At 42.3% G+C, this 20,432-nt stretch overlaps 1 protein-coding gene across 1 annotated transcript in view; it reads right to left on the reverse strand.

The window, feature by feature from the left end:
• Window positions 1-20,432, reverse strand: part of PDIA5 (protein disulfide isomerase family A, member 5) — a 95,833-nt gene that overhangs the window by 9,349 nt on the left and 66,052 nt on the right. Inside the window, exons 14-15 of the mRNA XM_009327175.1 lie at window positions 19,631-19,761; window positions 3,263-3,333 (exon numbers count right to left, since the gene is read on the reverse strand). Coding sequence (XP_009325450.1) covers window positions 3,263-3,333; window positions 19,631-19,761 — 202 coding nt within the window. The remainder of the gene's footprint in view (window positions 1-3,262; window positions 3,334-19,630; window positions 19,762-20,432) is intronic.

The raw sequence follows: 20,432 nt of genomic DNA on the forward strand, positions 1-20,432 counted from the left end.
CCGTACAAACTCACTAGAACCCAGTTGCAGTGCTCTGATTTAGGTCAGTGCATTTGTACAGGAACAGTCTTCTGTGAAAATGGAGAAGATTGGTCAAACAGCAGCCCCTTTGGGGGAGTTCCAGAGATTTGTTACTGAGAGGCCTTGAGGAGTCAAGAGCCTTCCTTCAGCAAATCGAAGCTGGAGCATCACAAATCAGTTCCTTCAAGCTGAACTTTAGGATCAGCCAAAAGGCAGAATGCAGATTTTTTGAAGATTTAGCTGGTGCCCTTTCAAGAGTCTCTGGAGTAGTTAGTGAACATGCCTTCCTGCTCTTCAATCTGTTCAGCAAAGTGACAATCCTCACATTTGCATTTTCTGACGTACACTGGTCATTGCCAAAACCTGAGCTGTGGAGCACAGCCCAAAGGCTTTCCCCTGGCAGCTGCATGCAAAGACCACAGCGCCCCAAGGCAAGAATGTTCCAGATGGCTTTTTTCCCTTTTTTCTTTTTTTTTTTTTTTTTTTTTTAAATAACTGAAAGCAATATGCTAACTGCTTCACTGGACTAGCCTCTCCACTGATCTGGTCTTACTGGCACTGAATTTCTCCAGGTACCTGGAAAGATGCAGAGGCTCTGGTTTATGGGTTACACCTAGAGCCGTATTTTGCAATAGCCACACGACTGTCCTAGGCAAGCGAGCAGGCTCGGGATTTCTGTTAAAACCACCAGCAGTGATGTGGCCAACAAGAACTGACATTTGGGGCCAACGTTCCGAGCATTATGTTTTTAAACTTCAACTCCAGCAGTGCAGATGATGAAAAAGCATACAGCATTAACCACAGTCCCAGGGGAGGGGGGGCTTCTGTGCCAAAACCACCCCCTTACAGTGAATCTGCAGAGCCAAAGACACGTATTTAACAGTTTTAAGCTCTGCTCATCTTCAAAATTCCAATGTAAAGACTCAAAGTCTCCCAAAGGATACCTTTTAAGATACCATTTATAACCAATCCAAGGCTGGAATGTTTTTGATTGTTCTTTGGCTTCTGCAGAATTAAATGTTTAATTAAAGGACCACCCCTATTGAAAAGAAGATACAGTTTAAATGCTACCATACTGTGTTAAAGTGAAAAAACCTTTCTCCAGGGGGAAAAAAAAAAAAAGACACTACTACTACAGACTAAAAATGAAAATTAGTAATCTTTCCCTGTTTTTGAAAGAAGAAATATTTCTTCCCTCTTAAGCAGTAATTTTACGGAAGTTTGAAACCCTACAGAACTACAAATTAGTCAAAGTTTGAAGGCTCAGCCCAGTTTGAAACATGGGAATACGCCCAATGCTGCTTATGGGAACAGCCATGTGCCCTTCTGAAGTCTTAAACACGTTTATTTTCTTTTCCACAAGGGCACAAACTGGCAGCAAGAAGCACCTTGGCAGGTTATGGCTGTACACAATTAAATAGGGCTCCCCAGATAATCAATCCCTGGCACTTTCATAAGTCACTGGGGTGGAATAACATCGTTTTCCCTAACTGCACACACCTCTTTGAAACTGTACCAGCCTTAATATTCCTTACTGGCTCTCCTGTTCCAACTCATTACATTTTATACCTCCCCACTTCAGCCTTAAACTGAAGTCAAGAGTTGCAACTGTCAATCACTGCTCTGCTCTTGGAGTCCTTTCATAATGTGCAGTCTGAACCAAAAGCTTCACAAGCCTGCATTTACCACCACCACCATGTCCAGTAAACTGTGCCATGATTCAGATTGCTTGTTAATACATCCTGGGGCTCTAATAAGCAAGTTTCACATTGTTTGGTACATTTGCTTCATCTCCTCTGACTGAAATTTTAATGAGTTCAGGAAAGAGAGGCTTCACTGGGAACTACCAGAAAAGTGGGAAAACAAGGATACTTTCTCAGAGATCTTGGAAACAAACAAGTAACCAAAAGGTATCTGAGAACACAAATTTACAGAGAACTGAAAGCTGCACGCCTCTAAATCTTCTGTGTGCCAGAGGGCAAAAGTGATGGACTTCTAATTTTATGCAGTCAGTGATACAAGAATGATTTGTTTCTTGTCAATCTGATGCATCTTCTGTGAGTTACAGAAAAGACGAGAGGAAAAAAAAAAAAACCACAACAGAAATTCTTCTGTTACGGTAGCAGGCAGATTAATAGGGGTATAACTGTTACAAAAATTACCTCTTCATTTAGAATAGAATATAGAATAGAACAGACTATTTCAGTCGGAAGGGACTGCCTGACCACTTCAGGGCTGACCAAAAGTTAAAGCATGTTGTTAAGGGCATTGTCCAAGTGCTTCTTAAACACTGACGGGCTTGGGGCACCGACGACCTCTCTAGGAAGCCTGTTCCAGCCTGTTTGACCACCCTCTCGGTAAAGAAATGCTTCCTAATGTCCAGTCTAAACCTCCCCTGGCGCAGCTCTGAAACATTCCCATGAGTCCTGTCACTGGATCCCAGGGAGGAGAGAGCAGCACCTCCCTCTCCACTTCCCCTCCTCGGGAAGCTGTAGAGAACAATTTCCCTATTAAATTGCCAAATCTTTTCCATGCCACACCTAAACACAAAGCAATCGTGAAGTTGGAACAAATTTGGAGATCAGAATGAAATAGAGTTCACTCAAAGATAATAAGGTTTCTAGCTAGTTATCTGATTAAATCCAGTGGCTCAGGTGGTTTTTTTTAATCCCAGATATGCACGCACTCAGTTAATATGGTTCAGCTGGTGCAAGGAAATTAACTGGTGTGCTTCAGCCATCAGATGTATTTTCAAGGCAGAAGCACGAGAGTCCTAGAAGGGCCCGACATCCTGGACTCAAGTCAGCCAACTTACAGAAATATATTTATGCTATGCAAGCGAAGATTAGTTATATGATTGAGGTCTTCAGGACTGTCACAAAACTTGTGGTTTCTCCGCATGCACGCCAACGGCTGATAAAAGTTGAAGGGGAATGGAGATGATGTAAATTATCTTTTATTTATCTTTCAATGAGAAAGAATGTGTTTTGCTTCATAGAAAAGAACTCTTACACAAAGAATTAAACAGAAAAGACAACAAATTAACGAAAACAGAATAGGTTAAAAGTGTAACTCAGTTTGACCAAAAAAGATACAATCCCTAAGATACAGATACATTTCTATTGGTGCAACAGCAATTTTATCTACCTAAGCCTACCACCTTATCAATAAGCAAAGCCTATAAAGTACAAATGGTGGAAAACATTCTTAAATATCTCAGAAATAATTAACAGCAAGTTACCTTTCGATCTTCTTTAAAGACTTCGGCAGCGGTTGTAAAATGTGGAATGGCATTTTTACAGTGGGGACACCCTGTTTGACACAGGAATAAAAAAACAGCATAAACATTAGTTGTAAATAAGATACTGGGACAAACTCAAGATGCAAGGTGAATTAGTGGAAAATTTGTTATTAAAAACAATCTAGACAAGAATTCTCCAGTTCTGGAAAGAGGGGGACAAGGCAACTGTAGACCATGTGTCAGCTACACGAACTTAAGCACATGTTTAAAACCCCTCTGACTTCACGCAGTTTAAGTGTATACTTACAGTTACATGACATCGCATATAGGGACCATGGTGCAGGGGGCTTTTCTCTATCGCCAGTCCCTTAAGAGCATTTTAAGATCACTAGCCATAAACGGACAGACCATTTCCCTGCTGCTGTACCTCCTCATGGGTATTACCACATAGGTTATTACTGCTGTTGCCACAGATACCAGCTACATTTGGACACGGGAATAAAGACAGCGTAGTTGTGAACAGGAGGAGGTTGGAAGTTGGAAAGGAAGTTGCTGGGACCGTTTAGAAGTGCTTGGGAATTGCCTGTGTAAGAGCCAAGCCATCGGGAACACAAGGGAAGGAAGAGGAGCAAGTTCAACAGGCTACACATCTTTCACTTACAGAGAGCAGAGATCCAGTCCCAGGTTAGGATGACTGCTGCTGGCCTTTCTGGAGACCTTCCTCCTGTTCACCACAAACGGGCAACCCCTTAAGAGTTTTACAGACACAGCACACAAGAACCCCACAGCTTTGTGTGGGAGATTGCTTGATACTTGTTTGTACCACCGCAGCATTGAACAAAAGGCCAGTTCATCCCTTGCTTAAACATACACTAAATTTACTCAAACATTTCAGAAGAAGCCACAGAAGGGGAACAAGAACTGCTCTCTCGATTTAAGATTCAGATGTGAGCGCTCTTAATTCAGAAGCAATGTTTATTGTCTATGATTAATCTAAATGACTCTCAAAATATCAATACTAAGTAAGGCTTTGAAAAGGAAAGTACTTGCATTATGTGTAACAAATTATTTTTTTCAAACATAAAGAGGTTGTTCCCAAGCAAAGATTCAGGACACTATTTTTTGCTTAGATGCAGGGAAAAAAGGAATGGACACACTTCTGTCAAGCCTGTATAACGCTAGCAAAGGCAAAAGAGTTCATCCTGCAGTATTTCTGGATAGGAGCAGAACAGAGCACAGATGAGTTACTCACAAGCTGCAATTACAGCTTATACTACTGTTGTTTACCAGTATTTTACAATGATGAACAAGTGGCTATGTCACTTTTAAGTCAGTACTGAACAAACGCCCTCTTAGGAGGCTTGCAGCCACCCTCTCATAAACTGTACTCACTCTTTTAGCTGACAAGAAAAACAGTATCTGCGCATAAATACTGCACGCCCCTTTCCACAAAGGAAAGGCTGAACACTGCTTTCATCTTCACCAAAATGCAATTTCGTTGCTTACATGCACTACTTTGAATTTTAGAGTATTTTTTTCTTCAGAATAGGATTTTGAAAGCACTGCAGTGATGCACATGCGTATAAATACATTGAGAGTCTATGCAGTAACTAAGAACACCGAAAAGTCAAGGGGACGTTTCCTGGGAAACTGAGGCACTTTTGCAAATCCATCTTAATGGCTCCAAACTCTTTATGCAGCATAATGGCAGTCTATCCTCATGGCAGCTGTGTTTCAGTGGGAGATAGTGCAGGTTCTCTTACAGCTTGCAAACTATTAAGGTTGTTGAGTTGTTCGGCATTTGCCTGTGAGAAAATAGTCAAGAAAGAAAAGGAGGAGGAGGAAGAGAAGGAGGAGGTGGAGGAGGCTAGGGTTCCATCACCCACTTCGGTGACCCATTTTCTCTCTCATCACTTGCCTGTCCTATCTGCTGACACTGAAAAGCCTTCGGGTCAAGCCTGCCTCTTGAAACGTCTTGGATAATTTCCTGTACTGTGGGGTGACTGCCTCGGTTGACTTGTTAATGCTGCTCTACACAAATAAATCGGAACTGGTGACATCTAAAAAGAATTCCAGAGACAAAAACCCGATAAAAATCAGGCACCCCTAAAAGAAGAACACTTGTTCTAGTCCACATGCTTACATGCTGTAGTTACTGGAAAGCACTTCCAACTGTTACACTAAAACATAAAGGCTCCTAAAAACTTAAACCTTTCAGGTTCCCCTTTCTGCTTATGATCTTAAGCTTGAAATTTAGATTTCGCCAAACAGCAACTTTCAAACCCTCAATAAAAGATATTTCAAGAGAAACATGAGACTTCATGTCTTCTTATTCCCCTCTAACACCTTTATGATACATCAGTCGATGTGTTTCCCACCTCGCATCTGCAGAGGACAGCGCATTTGGTAAAGCCTCTCTCTAAGCTCCCACTAAAGTTGCAGCAGGTAAGAGCTCTCCATGAGCCACGCTCTTCAAGAAAACCAGAACATGATTCAACAAATAACAAGCATATTCTTTCAGACACAGCAAAACCCAGTGGCTATTAAAAATGCAAGCTGCCATTTTACAGGGGCCAACAGACGGCGGGTAAGAAAACAGCCCGAGTGGCTGTTTAGCTGGTGACTGCTCAGAGAAGCATCAGCAGCTGCTCAATGTCCCTTCCACCCTAGCGAGTCACCACTGCACATGCTGCTGCACAGTGTTCAATAGGTGGCATCGAGAAGGGTGTTGAGCTTGATTCTCAGCAAAGATGCACATCTTGTAAGGCCAAAAGGAAGCATCCGATTATCTAGACTGTTATGGCATTTTGGAGAAGGTAGGCAAAACCAAACATGCTTTGAGATTGTGGTTAACACCACCACGCAGAGGAGAGGAGCACTGTGTAATTCAAAACAACTGTTAAAGGAACCTTTGCTCACAGCTTTTATTTCCTCTTCTCTGTGATCTTCTCATCTTCCCACTCTAATACCAAGTGACAAAAGTTACCTTCATTTACTGATCTGAAGCTCCATCCCTCCTCCCCTCACTTCTGTCTTGGCCCAACCTCCTTTCTTTACTGCACTGTGCTTGCAAAACTAAAACACAACCATATGGCTTTTGGTAGAGCTGACTCCAAGTCCAGTAGGCATTTTGTTAGCCTTGGACATCCATCCACAGAACAGATGTGAATGCTACGCTGAATTCCCAAGGAGTTTCAAGGAGTCACCGAAAAAGGGGGAAGGAGCACATCATATGGAATAGCAGAACTTCATCTGTTACAACTTAGAAGGATTGCCAAATGCAGCAAACACTTGGAAGTCACCCAACCCAGTCATTCTATTTAAAGCACACATGCCAAAAAAAAAAAAAAAAAAAGCAGAGGTTGATATCTTCATTTTGACAGACGGAAAACTTGTTCTCCCTATTCCCTCTTCACACCCACTATCACACATTTATTTTAAGTGTTAACACTATCTTCCAGATTTGAAAGTGCAAAGAAAGGAAATGTACTGAGCACTATACACGAGGATAGGAAGTGTGCAGGCTCCTTACAAAGGATTTTCCAGATGGGCTGCAACAGAAAGAGATTAAACTGGTGGCATCTGAAGGTGTGGGTAAGGTGTCAAGAATCAAAAGGTCCTCCCCTTCTCAGTAGTATTTATAGGACAGTAAGTCACAATGGACTAAAGAAGTGGGAAGATTAATTTCATTTCATTTCAGTTGAATAATTTGGGTGCTATGGTAGGCACACAGGCTGCTTCTAATGTAGGTACAGGGCTTTGCTTTACCCATTTTCTTTCTTCGTTTTTACATAATTGTAAAATTTGATCACAACAGGGTTAACGGCAGATGTGAACTGTGCCTGCCTTGAGAAATCTGAAAGAAATCTGCTCCTGGAACATCCAGCCTTTCCACAGGATCCCAGCACTGGCGCTCAAAACCTCTAATCACTTCTGCAAATCTCGAGGTAACTTCATTTCCTAATGCAGAAACACACTTGCATCACCAGGCAGGAAGGCAAGAGAGCTTGACATCTAATACACATGCAGTAGCACGTGTTAAGGCTGTCCTTGGTTCCCAATCAGCAAATGATACAGCTTTATTACAGCTCTGGCCAGATGTTCGCACCTCTCTGTGCTCAAAATTTTGCACTCTGGCGGCCCCCCCATGCAGCCTGTGGTGGTATCTGCTCTGCCTGACCGCTGAAGCCTGCCGGGTGGTGAGGGCCGCCTGCTTAAACCACAGGTCTGTGGATCCATATGAGAACACCTGCAATAGAGGGGTTCTAAGTTCTCTTTGCCTTTGCACTACAAATTTTAAATTTTACATGAACCCAGTATTTTCTACAGGTTTTTTCCCCACCATTCATGCTGTAAAGTTGGTAAGGGCTGGGAAGGCACACTGCAGTACAGTCACAGTGGGCACCGTCACATTCCTCACCTTGAAAACCAAGTAGTTCTCGACTGATCCAGTACATGAAAAATATGGTTTCTGTGGCTAAAAATTCAATGCTGATGAATAGCAGATGAGGGAAATCAAGTAAGCAGGCTTCATTCAGACCTATCATCACTGAGGGGGAGAGGGAGTCAGATTCCTCTAATTAGAGAGGCATTTAAAGGAAAGCTAGTGGGTCTTTTGGGAGATGAAGTGATAGAAAATTTATAGCCCAGCTTATTTTCCATGGACTAAATTTACTGATAGCAGGAACAACTGCAGAGTACAGCATCTTCTCTGGGTGTCTTTGAAGAAAGAACCAATGAGCTAGCATTGGTTTGGGCACAGAAAGGTGTTGGAGAGGCCAGCACAGAAGCTGGCTTCATCCTCATGGAAACTCTGGTTTGAGGACTCTGAAGAAATTAAGAACTGCAGGGTTCCAGAGCTGGATGTGGTTTCCAACATGATGCCACAAAACATTTGTATACATGACGTAAAACAAAGATATCGCATGGGGAAATAGAAAAACTTACTAAGTGCTCACATCACCTTGGAAATGTTTTGTTGTGTTTTTTTTAAACAAAAAGCAGACTTTGGAAAAAGCAGCATAAACCCATTTGTCAGGTAAGGTAAGAAACACACAAAACTGATATTAAAAACCAAGTGCACATTGCCCCAAACATAAGAGTAATCAAGCATATGTTGTGGTAGTAATTAAATAAATCCACAGAAATAATATCCTGTATTCAGAACTGTAAACATTTCCTATAATTGCAGGGTCCCATGGGATGCAGAAGGGATGCAAAGAGGATTTCAAAGCAATGGAACAATCAAGTGAATAACCTACATATCTTTATTACATTCAAATGGAGAATTTTTCATTGGACAGGGTTTCTTTTTTTAACTCAGTGAATTGTTTAGAGATGATAGTGAGTCAAAAGAAAAACTTAAGAGATTCTTAAAACTTCAATGTACAAAAGTATTAGAACCAGATGGCAATTATAAAGATGTCTCCAGAATAGTGCATGAAACAGATGCACCCTGTTGGACAATAGTCACCTTATTACATTTAAAACAAAATTGTGTGAAATGTTCAGAATTGCCTAAAGGAATCAAGTTCTCCTTCCAAAAAACACAGGTTTCTACTTGCTTAAATATAAAAAACGTCCTTTAAGTTACTTCATGCTTTGTTTGATTTGAAACTACAAAGCCCAGTGATATAATATAACCTCTCTACAGCTGAACAGTACAAGGTTAATTCAGTTTCCTTAGAAGAGTGGAAGCTGTATTAGCATAGCATATAGAAGAAAGGTGAAGCTGTTTTTAATGAATATAAATCAAAAGCTAACAATTTGTACAAAAAGATAAAGGAAGCAAATGGACATCAAAGCAGTATCTACAGTCAGCAGAGGTAATAATGATGTTTTAAGTATATAAGGGGCTTTAAATGTATTAGAAGCAAAAGAAATCCAAACAATACTAGCAATATAGCTTTGAAAGAAAATGATGGAGTTATCAAAAGGAACTTCACTGAATATATAAATGAAAATATTAAGTAGGTGTGGAGAGGGCCTTTATGCCTGGCACCTCCAAAATGCTGTTTGCAGTTCTGGGTCCACAAATCAAGAATGAGTTCAAACTGGAGGGGGCTCAGAAGATCCACAAGAAAAAAAACAGGAGTGGAAGGTGCGTTTCACAGCAAAGGGAGTCAGGAAGCTCAGTGTGTCAATAGGTTAAATCCAAAGATTAAGAAGTGATAGAAATCGAGAAACATCAGTCTAGTTTTCATTATAATGAGCTATTCAAGCTGGGTGCCAAAGGCTAAGTAACCTCCAGAGCTGGCTGTGTCAAATTCAGACAGGAAATTCACATTCCCCATCACTAGTGATTTTTAGTCTGAAAGGAAATGGTTTTTTAAAAAAGATGCTTTCACGCAGTGGTTCTCCACCTGATCAGACTGCAGCCTGTCCTTGACTCACATTGCTGAGCTGAAACTGCTACAGAGGTGATATGGTTTTGCTGTCCTGGTATCACTGTCTCCCAAGCAGCTGGGAGCTTCAGCGTGCCAGCACTGCCCCACAGGTCAGGTGAGGACAACAGCCCCTGCGGACCCTAACCTGAGCATCCCAACTAAAATGGCTCTACACCAGTGCAGATCAGGCATTTTGACTTCAGAAAGCACTACCTTATACTTTTTGCCCACCATTAATACATAATGATGTATAACCCCACCCATGTTGTTTCTGTGTGTGCTTTTAGCATCTTGTACTTCATAAAATCTGTTAAGTAAAGTAACAAAGCAGTGTACATACGTTTTACATAAGATTTTTCCAAGAGATAGTTTAAACATGCATACATTTTAATGTTGTAGACTGTTTCCATATCAAATATACTAACTTAAACTGTCAGTATTTTCATAGCGAAGACCTGGCCAACTCCTTAGAGGAGATCTGAAAGCCCCATGGTTTGTGAGACGGTGGCATTTGTGCTGTCTGTGCTCTATCCTCAGCATGAGGAAGGGCTCTGCTACCCCTTCAGCCCCCAGCTTCCTTTAGTACCTCTCAACGGGTGATCTCAAATGCTTTAACTGGTATCAATTAATTACACTTCAAATTGCCCTGAAGAGAGACAGACGTGATTATCCCCCTCTGTCATTACACCCAAGGTTAAATGGAGTCAGGAAGAGGTTAAGTGACTCTCAGGGTTCACAATCCTGCTTGATGGGGAGCAGGGCTGCAAGGTGCTGACTCCATTCATTCAACTGCAAAACCATCAGGCCCTCAGAGGGCTCAGCACGTGGCAGGATGGAGCCCTCAGTGTGCAAAGTGCAGAGCAGGGAATGACTTTCCAATTCCCCATCTCTGCTTGAAATCATCACCGTCTAAATAACAGGGGTAGATACTGTCCTCCATTATTGGTTTTTAAATGACTGCAATTCTAAGCAAGTGAAAGCAGCACATTGCACAGCTATCAAAGCAAACCCGGGAGCTTGTAGACCGCAGAGTAAAGCAAAGCCTGTTTCCACTTCAAGAGTTCCAAGTGATTAACTAGAATTAAAATGAGAATATTACTTGGTCAATCAAGGAAAGACAGGCCACAGACAGTAATTGCACAGATAAGAGCTGAAAATGGGTATAACTGCTTAAACCAACACAATTCGTGTAGCTACAGAAGTTATTGAATCCGCAGGCAGATTTGAGAAAGGCATTTGGAGATGTTACTGAAAGGTTAACTCACTTTTGTTCTGCCAGTAGAGAATTGGAGGGCCTTTTAATTGAGCATCTGGAACCAAAGCTCATTTTATGACATGACCTGACACATAGCATAATCATATTTCCAAGACACGAGATATTAGTAATTGAAAGGAGGGCGATTTGTCCTTTGATTTCAAAAAGGTCATGAGGTTTTCAGTTAAGCATCAGGTCAACCAGGGCTTGCCCCGCTACTCTTAACAACAGGTGACCTACTATCAATTTCACAGACTGCTGGTGGGTTTTGTTGCATTTTTTTCCAAGCTATCTGAACTCTTATTTTGCAACACTTTGGGGGTATACAGAGAAGATGAGGCATACAAAAAAATCAAATCTTTGGAAACCCAGCCTTAGACATGAACAACTGCAATAGCAGCAACAAAGTCATCAGAACAGGCCAAATTGCAAAGGTGAGAAGAAAGACTCAGGACAAACTCTTGGACTGTTTTATCCACTACAAAAGGCAAGGATACGACTGACTGCAGTGAATTACAAATGACATGACAGCACCTGGCATTTGGCAACAAACAATCCTTTAAGATGGAAAGCTGTACAGCAAGCCACCTCTGGACAGAAAGGGTTAAAGAGCAATAGTTACATCCAGAACAAAAGTGTCAGTTCCAGCAGACCTGGATTTTCCAGATAAACTGTGTCATTGGCCCGCGTGGCATAAACAAAGCTGGTAACAGAGGTTAACCAAGTCAGCATCAGCCTTGGTTAACTGCAAACATAGTTAAAGAGCAAATGAAATCATTTTGCCATCTAACATGCCAGTGGATGCAACTGGTAATCAGAAGATAAACTGCTCTGTGTTAGCAGCGTTCCGGCAGAGCACTGGGGGAGGCACCACTGAATTACACCTACACTAAGTGAGGCTCAAAAGCAGCCCCTGTTACGATAATGTTGCATCACCAGAAAAAGCATGTCTTATTGGAAATGGGTTTGATGACAGTGCATAAGGGTGGGTGGCATATTCATAGTTAAATGTCTCCTAATGTACCTCACACAGACTTTACAGGACATTGCACCAACACAGCTGTGTGTCTGCAGGGAGAGAATTTCACAGGGCAAGGGCATGCACTTCCCTCCTCTTCCCCTTCTCACAAGCCTGAGCTGTTTATATACAGGTAATCTTCACACCAATTCAAGCAGCTGTAACATTTTAGGGTTGCGACAGATTTAAAGCATGAATACTGTTTTACAAAACAAGAGGAGCTGGATTTAAGTTTAATGTCACAGCTCCACGACAGCCACCTCTGAGCACTTCCATCATGGCTACGCGCAGTCCCGTGAAGTGCCTCAAGTTCTGAGTTGAGAGCAGTTAAAACTGTTCTCTCAGTGCTAATTAATATCCTCGACACAAACACTGGGACTAAGAGCAGTTCTGCCAGCCTGATTGCAGAGACCACTCTATAAATTCATCCTTTATCAAAACCAGCCTGTTAATGGGCTCTGTGGCATCAGCACTATTTACACCAACAGGAATGCACCTCGCTAATGCAAGCCTGAAGCAAGAGCACCACTAATGCAGGAGAGAAACCAGTTAGCGGCAGAGCTAACATATCAAAATTCTGCAGTGCCAGCCCACGCAGGATTTAAAGCCTCATTATCAGAGGGTCCAGACCTCGCTTCTGCCTCAGTCAACAACCAGAAAAATCCTTCCCTGCAAGGGTTTTTGCCTTGAAACGGATTCTTTCTGTTCAGCATGTTTTTAATAATTTTTTGATAGCTTAAGCTTCATTTACAAACACGCACATTTTGTTCAGGCTCTTTCATACAGCCTCCTAATCAAAACTTTACCAGATGTGCTTGCAGACGGGAAAACCTCTTGGTGGGAGCCAATCCGAGGCCATCATGGGACACTGAATTAATCTCTGCTGCTGCTTTGCCCGCTGCATCTGGACCCGTTAACTCAGCTATTGAGTATTTTAGCGCCCTCCGTGCATCCTTCGTACAGAACTATGCCACACAGGTCTGCTCAGCGCTGAGACCCAGACCGGTCATCTCAGGCCCAGCAGCCACTGGCTGAAGCCTCACGGTCAGTCAAAATTGCCATGCTTTGTTACAGCAGTCCGGCTTAGCCAGAACAGAACATATCTCACCAAACTTTCCTGCACAAAGGCTGAGATACAGTACAACCAGCTTTGTCCCAGCATACTTCAAAAAATGGGAGGGTTGAAAAGGAAACAATACCGCTTTCTTCAGAACAGGTTTTTGATGACAGCTTGGGTCCCACAAACAAGCTAGCAGGGCTGGAGGAGCATACTGGCCTCCTGGTTGTTAGCACTAATAGCCAAAACACCTTCTGCACCCACTCCACACACAGTGCAACCCATTCTGGCAAGGACTCTCAGCTAATTGCTTTTTTGTTGTTGTATATTCCTCGATGCGTAACTTGGACAGAAGAAACTGGGCAGTTTTTACTGTGAAAAGACAGAGAAGGAGCATACCAGGATACAGAATGATTAATATTTTGAATAAAACCTGTGGGTAAAATTAATGCAAGTTTGCTTTGGCTCTCAGCATTTTATGCACTGCTGATGAAACACACAGGGATGGGCAGGACTGATTTAGTCAGAACTGAAAAAACACGATCCCTATTTGATTTCTCACTGCTGAAGAAATCTCTATCCGATTTCTTTCTTACTTCTTACTGATGGCCAGATGACCCATCAGACAGCGATGATGTCAAGACTCCTGCTTGACTTGGAAGACAAAGAACTCTCTCTGTCTTACATCAGAACAATACCTGGGTACCATCTCCCACTAACAGCTTAGAACAACACACAGCCTTTTAATGGCTCAAACACCATCCCAAAGTCTTCTGTGATTTTATCAGATGCAACACAGGTTAAGCGCCCTCATTCACTTCTTCCAGCCCTGAAAGAAAAACCCTACAAAAAATTTAAGTGAAGAGCCAAGGAGGCTGATGTCTCTTAATTGCACATCCTCTTGCCGCAGTACAGTACAATACAATACAAAAACACCTCATTAAAATCATCCTCAGTAGGGTTTATTTCTGGGTGTTCTTTGCTTAACCCCTGTGGGTCAGGCTTCACCAGAAAATAACCTTTTCCAGGTGACAAAAATAATTTCCAGTGAAGTGAAAGTTTCACTGCTGAACAGAGAACCGGAAATCAGCTCCCAGCAAAGTATTTATTAAAAATACCCATTCTGCGAACCCTGTTGAGTCCCACAAATTGAGGCCATTTGGCAAGTTAATAACATTGGCAACTGCCACCCTTACGAACCATTAAAAGGGAGCATTTTCCCCCTATTATTTCTCATTGCTGCTGAAAGTCTTTATTTTTTAAGAACACTTATTACCTTGTGTTTTTACAAAAGTAGGAACTGAATGAACTTGCTCAGTGCCGAGCCCTTCCACTAAAAGTGACTGATGTAAAAAATAAGTGCCCCCCCCCGGTCATTCAGACCTGTTAATGACTGGTCTATTATATATAATTCCTGTTTCTGACACAGTTGATTCATTTGTAGTCTCTTTGGAGGCAGCAATCTCGACCAAAAAATGATATGAATGTGTTTTCATGTGTTGGGGTCTCATTCTTATGAGCCACAAGTGGACAGCTTCTGTTTCTGTGCAAGAATTAGTAGTTATTAAGGCTTTCCTATTTAGAGAAAATCAGAACTCAACAGAAAGGGTAAAAAAAACCCCAAACCAACACCAACAAAACAAAAACAAACCCCAAAACAAAACAAAAAACCCACTGTGTATTTCAAACTCCAGTGTTACTATTCCTAGAAACAGACAACATTGCTGTGGTTGGAAGGCATTTCTGGAGATCATCCATAGTCCAACTCCCCTGCTCAAAACAGGGTCAACTAGAGCAGGTTGCCCAGCACTATGTCCAGTTGGGTTCTGAGTATCTCCAAGGATGGAGACTCCACACCCTCTCTGGTCAACCTGTTCCAGTTTTCAACCACCCCCACAGTAAAATAAACCACTTCCTCTTATGTTTAAGCAAAATTTCCTGCGTTCCAATTTGTGCCGTTGCCTCTCGTCCTGTCCCTGGGCACTGCAGAGAAGAGTCTGGCTCTGTCTTCTTTACCCTCCACATTAGGCACTTATGCATACTGAAAAGATCCTCCTGAGCCTCCTCCAGGCTGAACAGTCCCAGCTCTCTCAGCCTCTCCTCATATGTCAGATGCTCCAGACCCTTAATCACCATCACGGCCCATCACTGGATTCACTCCAGTATGTCAGTGTCCTTTCTGTACTGGGGAGCCCAGCACTGGACACAGCAATCCAACTGTGTCTCACCAGTGCTGAGTAGAGGGGAAGGATCAGCTCCCTTGACCTGCTGGTGATGCTTTGCCTAATGCAGTTGAGGATGTCCATCTACGGAGTCTGTGTCCCCACCTCTGAATTGTTTCTACAAGTGCAGAAAAGACCTAGCATAAGTTTGAGGGAGCATCACCCAAGAATAGCTAAAACTTGACAGTCACATCACCAAATTATGACATCAAAGAGGCCTATTAAATCCCAGGGATGAACAAGGTAGAAGAGGGAACCATGTGAGTTTTAGTTAGATATGTGATGGTCATTAATTTGGTATGGGTCTTTGCATTGGCTCGACAAGAAATTCCATGTAGGACTCCAAGGGCTTCTCCAGACAGAAGTCTGGGTTATAAACACAGTACACTCCTGAAAAACTATCTGTTATCTCCCTATTTCATTGAAAAATGCTCACCTAGCTTCAATCACATTTTTTCCCTTAATTCAGTTTGAGTAATGCAGCAAAAACATCTCCAACTGAGAAGATATGTTATTTACTGGAACTTTGTTGCCCTTTGTGATTCTGACAACTAATCACAACCAACTGCTTCTATTTTGCACAGTTTTCAGTGCTATAGTAGGAGGAGGTTAAAATTTAATGCATTAGCAAATTCAAATCTCAATTATCTGGGATAACGGAGTGAAGAGAGCACATAAAAGTAAAAATGCAGATAAAACACATTCAGATAAGCCATATGAACAAACAGCGAGGCCACGTGAGAAAGAAGAAAGAAAAGTCAGTGCATTGATCCCAGAAGAGGCACTGATGCAAACTGGTCAGTCCAGGATGCTAGGCATTTAATGCTGCGAGTCTTTAAACAAGCTCTGGATGTAGACCACAGACGTGTGTGTACTTCTGGCCATAGGTGGTTAAGCACTGCAGTCTAACTGGGCTAGGCTGGATCTATTTTTGTCCATTTTGCTCACTTCCCGATTTGGTCCACAGCCCCCCAAATCCTGATCATCCACATACCAGGCTATGTATGTACACCAAACCATACTCAGACTAGTTGTCCCCTCTTCCCATTTCTGGACAAAGCCAAGCAGTTACAAAAGGAAACCTGGAGTAGTTGATGGTATCCAGTACTCCAAGGAGTTGTCTATGGAGGTAATACAGACACAGATCCCATAAACCCTCCCAAAATGCCTCTCAAATGCTGGTGCAATAAGCCTACTGCTTTCAAATGCTCCTCAAACACCTCATGGCAGTCCCCAGGACACAACACACACCTGTGGCATCATGCTTCACTTCAGCAGACTGCATCATTGCCCTCTTATTTTAGGTATTTTGAACTCAGAGATAAGGGAGTGGGATGACAATTACATCTTAGGACCACAAGAGCCCCACAAGGGTCCAGAGAAGAGCCAGGCCAGGTGCTGTGCAGCACAGATGCCAGCAGTCTGCTCCAAGTGCTAGCCCTGAGAAGCACTGACAAGTGCCAGCCCGCACCATGAGCCTGCATGGCGTGGTGGCCACAGAGGGTACAGACCTACCCAGTGGACACCTGGATGAAGAACAGCTCCAAGGCAGTTATTGGCACAAGTAGCATTAGCTTTTCTACAGCTGGCACTTTTGCCCCAAGTCAGTACTGGGGACCTGCCCCTACTGCTGCCTCCTGCCCCAAATCAGTTATTACAGTGCACAGAGATGCCACCGGGGAGGAATGGGAATGTGAAATCAAGAACATCGCTCTCTGTGGGTGTCAAGTCCACAGGAGTGGATTTTTTTCCCAGTAATTTCAAGAGTTTTGATTCTGATTCTCAGTCCTTAAAATATTCCACAGGCACCAGGAATAACCTTTACGCTTCACCCACGTTCAGGGTGATGGAGTAATGAGCTCCCCATCTTTTCTATGTGGATGTAGCAGTCTTCCCTTCCGGAGCTAAATCACTGTGAACCACTGTTTAGTACCATTAAAGCACCGCTCAGCTCAGTCCAGAGTTATCGGCATAGCAGCAGATTGATGGTTCTCCTATACATATTAAGTAATTTGGACTGGAAGCTGCCACAGAAAAGCCAGATCTCATTTTAATTTGCATGTAAGATATATATCTGTGGCCTTTGCCTAAAGGTTTGTCACTCGAGCTGAAAGCTTTACGAAGGTCAGAATATTCAACTTTCCGCTTTAAATTCTAATGACAGATGAGAGATACATTTCTTAGCATAAATATTTATATATAAACATACTTTATATATGCATGTATACACACACCTCCAATCTTAAAATATCTCAGCATATGTGTAAGTGTAACAAATACTGTCATAGAGTCACAAGTGAATGGAGTAACATACTGTGAGTCTGCACTGACCTAAGATGTGGATCTGAATAGAAAAAGAAAATTATTTGAGATAATGGGGCCTGGCAATTTTAGCAGTGTTCTTTCTGCACTAAAATAAGCAAGTTAAGACTAATTGGAAATGTAAGCTCCAAGAGGTCTCAAGATTGAGAAAATGGTAAACAAAAGCTAATCTATCAAATGTAGCAGGAGGCACATTATCACTGCAGAAAAGCTGAAAAATAGAATGATTTGTACTGTTCTATTGCATTAATGATTATTTCACAGAAACCAGAGATTTAAGATATTCATCTGCTACTTTGCCCTGCACCCAGCAAAGGGCAGCCTTGTTGTACTCCCTTTGTGCGCCTGCTTTCTGCTTTGCACACAGACACTTCCACATTTAGAGAGAACAAAGCTGACAAATCAGAAACTGTGCATGACCCACATACTGACAACACAACAGCAACGCTGACTGTCTTAGGAGTCATGGGAGGGCCAGAAGTGGTTCCAGTTAACACCTCTCTGTCCTGTATATCGGTGGTCCCATGCAGCACTGTATCCAAAACAGTGCAAGAAGAACGTGTCTGAAGGGCAGCCTCAAAGGACCCAACAGTCTTACATCATGCAAGCCTTGCTCTTACAGCCCATTCGTACAGACAGGGCTAGGCTGATCTTTACTCACCCCTCCTGGTGTAAGGATGGAAGTCAACCCACAAACAACAGTATCATAATTAGCCCATCAGGCAAGTTGCCTCATGCTTTCAACCCTGAGAGCTACACACTCATTGCACGTAGTGTCTTTGCTTTAAACATGGCCTTAAAAAAAGACCAAGAATTTAAGTGCTTTAAAAAGATGCAGCTAAAAACCAAAAAGGAAATAAATCTCTCTCTTCCACAGAAAGTCACTCATCGGGTACAGAGAACTCAAGAGACTGCGAACTCCTGAATTTTACCACTTCATGTGCAATCATTTGATTTTAAAGTTACTGCTTGCTCTTAACCAGTTGAGGTCCATGAATCAGAAATTCCTGGCACATGGGCAATTTTTAGTCAATAGGTGGTGGGAACTGGAGTTGAGAAGGGATTAAGTCCCCTTCCCTTTTCTTTTACAACCTTCCAGAAATATCCCTTCTGAATTGCACCCCTCCCTTCTCCCACATCCCACATCCAGCAGGGCTTCGTGGGAGCCCAAAAGCATTCATGTTTAATTCTCTAATAGAAAAGCAAAATAAGGGGCTGCCTGATTAAACATTAAGGACCTGAGCTTTTTCTCCCTTTCTGGAAAATACCTTCAGTTTAATGGGAACAAGTTAGTAACTGCTTATCTGAAGGTTATCCATTAATTGCAGGGCTGGCCACGTGACAGGGAAGAATTTTTCTTGCATCTGAGGGGGCTGAGTCATGGTGCTATAAAAGCAAGTTAATTTAATATTAAGTGCCAGGATTATCTTCTCCCTTTGACAGATCCCTCAAAAGTTACGAACCTGTACCAAGTCTGCCTGTCTCTGGGACAACACAGGAAAACAGAAGAGGTCCCTCCCATTCACCTAATTTATAAAGGGCCTGATTCAAAACTTCTCTAGAAATATTCTCAGGAGCTTCAAAAAGAAAGTGTGCATGTAATGCACGCAAAACAATCTGGGAGGAGGAAGCTATGCCCATATTCCCAGTGGAGATTTAAATGTAGATTTATTACAGACAAAATTTATTCCATCAAAATTTGTTCTCAGCCTCTGGGGACTGATTCCTCCTACACCACTATATCGATTTCACTACTGAAGCGCTGCACTAATGAGTCAGGCTCTCCATGTCCGTTGTGCTACTACAAAGGATCACATTTTGTTATATGGACCATAAAATACAGCAGAGGAAAATAAATCTGTTTTGTTTTTGTACCCCTGCCTGCTTTGGTGTCTGCATTAACGCAGTAACTCTTTAAATAAACGCCACATACTGTTTTGTTTCCGTTTATAAAGATACAAACAATGGTGCCAATGATGGTCCCATGCAGTCATATTCAGAATCAGCTCTTTACCCTTAAAAGTCTGGGGAGAGCAAGGGAATTAATTCAGGATTTCATAAACTGTAGGGTTTATAAAACCCATCCACGTAGAGAGGTATTTACTCACATGGTGCATAGAACATGACAAGGGTGTGCTTCTTCTTCTTCAAGGACTCCCTGAAGTCTTCTCCAGCAAGGTGGATAACACTAGTCTGTTTCTCTTCCCATGCAGGCTCAGGTGGAGGTGGTGCTTCAGGACTAGACAAGAAAGGAAATGAGATTGGTTTGAAAATGTTTCTGGAAGCAGGCAAAGGGGCATCACGTCCTGGTCATAACTACCATGAGGGAACTGAGGCTGAACAATCCTTCAGGGTGCCTGCACAGTAGAAAAACGTGCTTGTTATTTCCAACACCAGAACAACAAAAAAGGTGCAAGTTAATTTCCGGAACTCAATAAAAATATAATTTAAGTGATCATACTCAGGCGTATGAGTAGGAACGCAGAATAAAGATTTCCTACATTGCATCCGACATCTGGGTGGAAAAAACATAGCTCTTGTATCACTGTGCCATCCATAGGCATGAATTGAGAGGAACAGCAAGCAGGTGGAATCAAAAGGCAACCGATATAGAACAGCATCTTCCATTCAAAAATCCTTTTTGTACTCTTTATCGCTATCATGCAAACTTCTATAAAGAAATTCATGACCTTCTCTTTAATTCAGATATTAAAGCCAGGATGCAATAATCAGCATCGTTCCACTTGGAAGACTGGGGTGACTGAACTAGAATATTTTACCTTGATAAAGAGAATGTCAGGTTTCAATTATGACTGCACATACTGACTAGATCAGAGCAATCCCGCACATCTAGAGCGCCTCTAACAAAACTTCTGCTATTCACCAGCTCACAGACTTCTCTCAGACTTA

The sequence above is a fragment of the Pygoscelis adeliae genome, unplaced genomic scaffold (assembly GCF_000699105.1).
Source record: "Pygoscelis adeliae isolate BGI_AS28 unplaced genomic scaffold, ASM69910v1 Scaffold227, whole genome shotgun sequence".
In the NCBI taxonomy this organism is placed as follows: Eukaryota; Metazoa; Chordata; class Aves; order Sphenisciformes; family Spheniscidae; genus Pygoscelis; species Pygoscelis adeliae.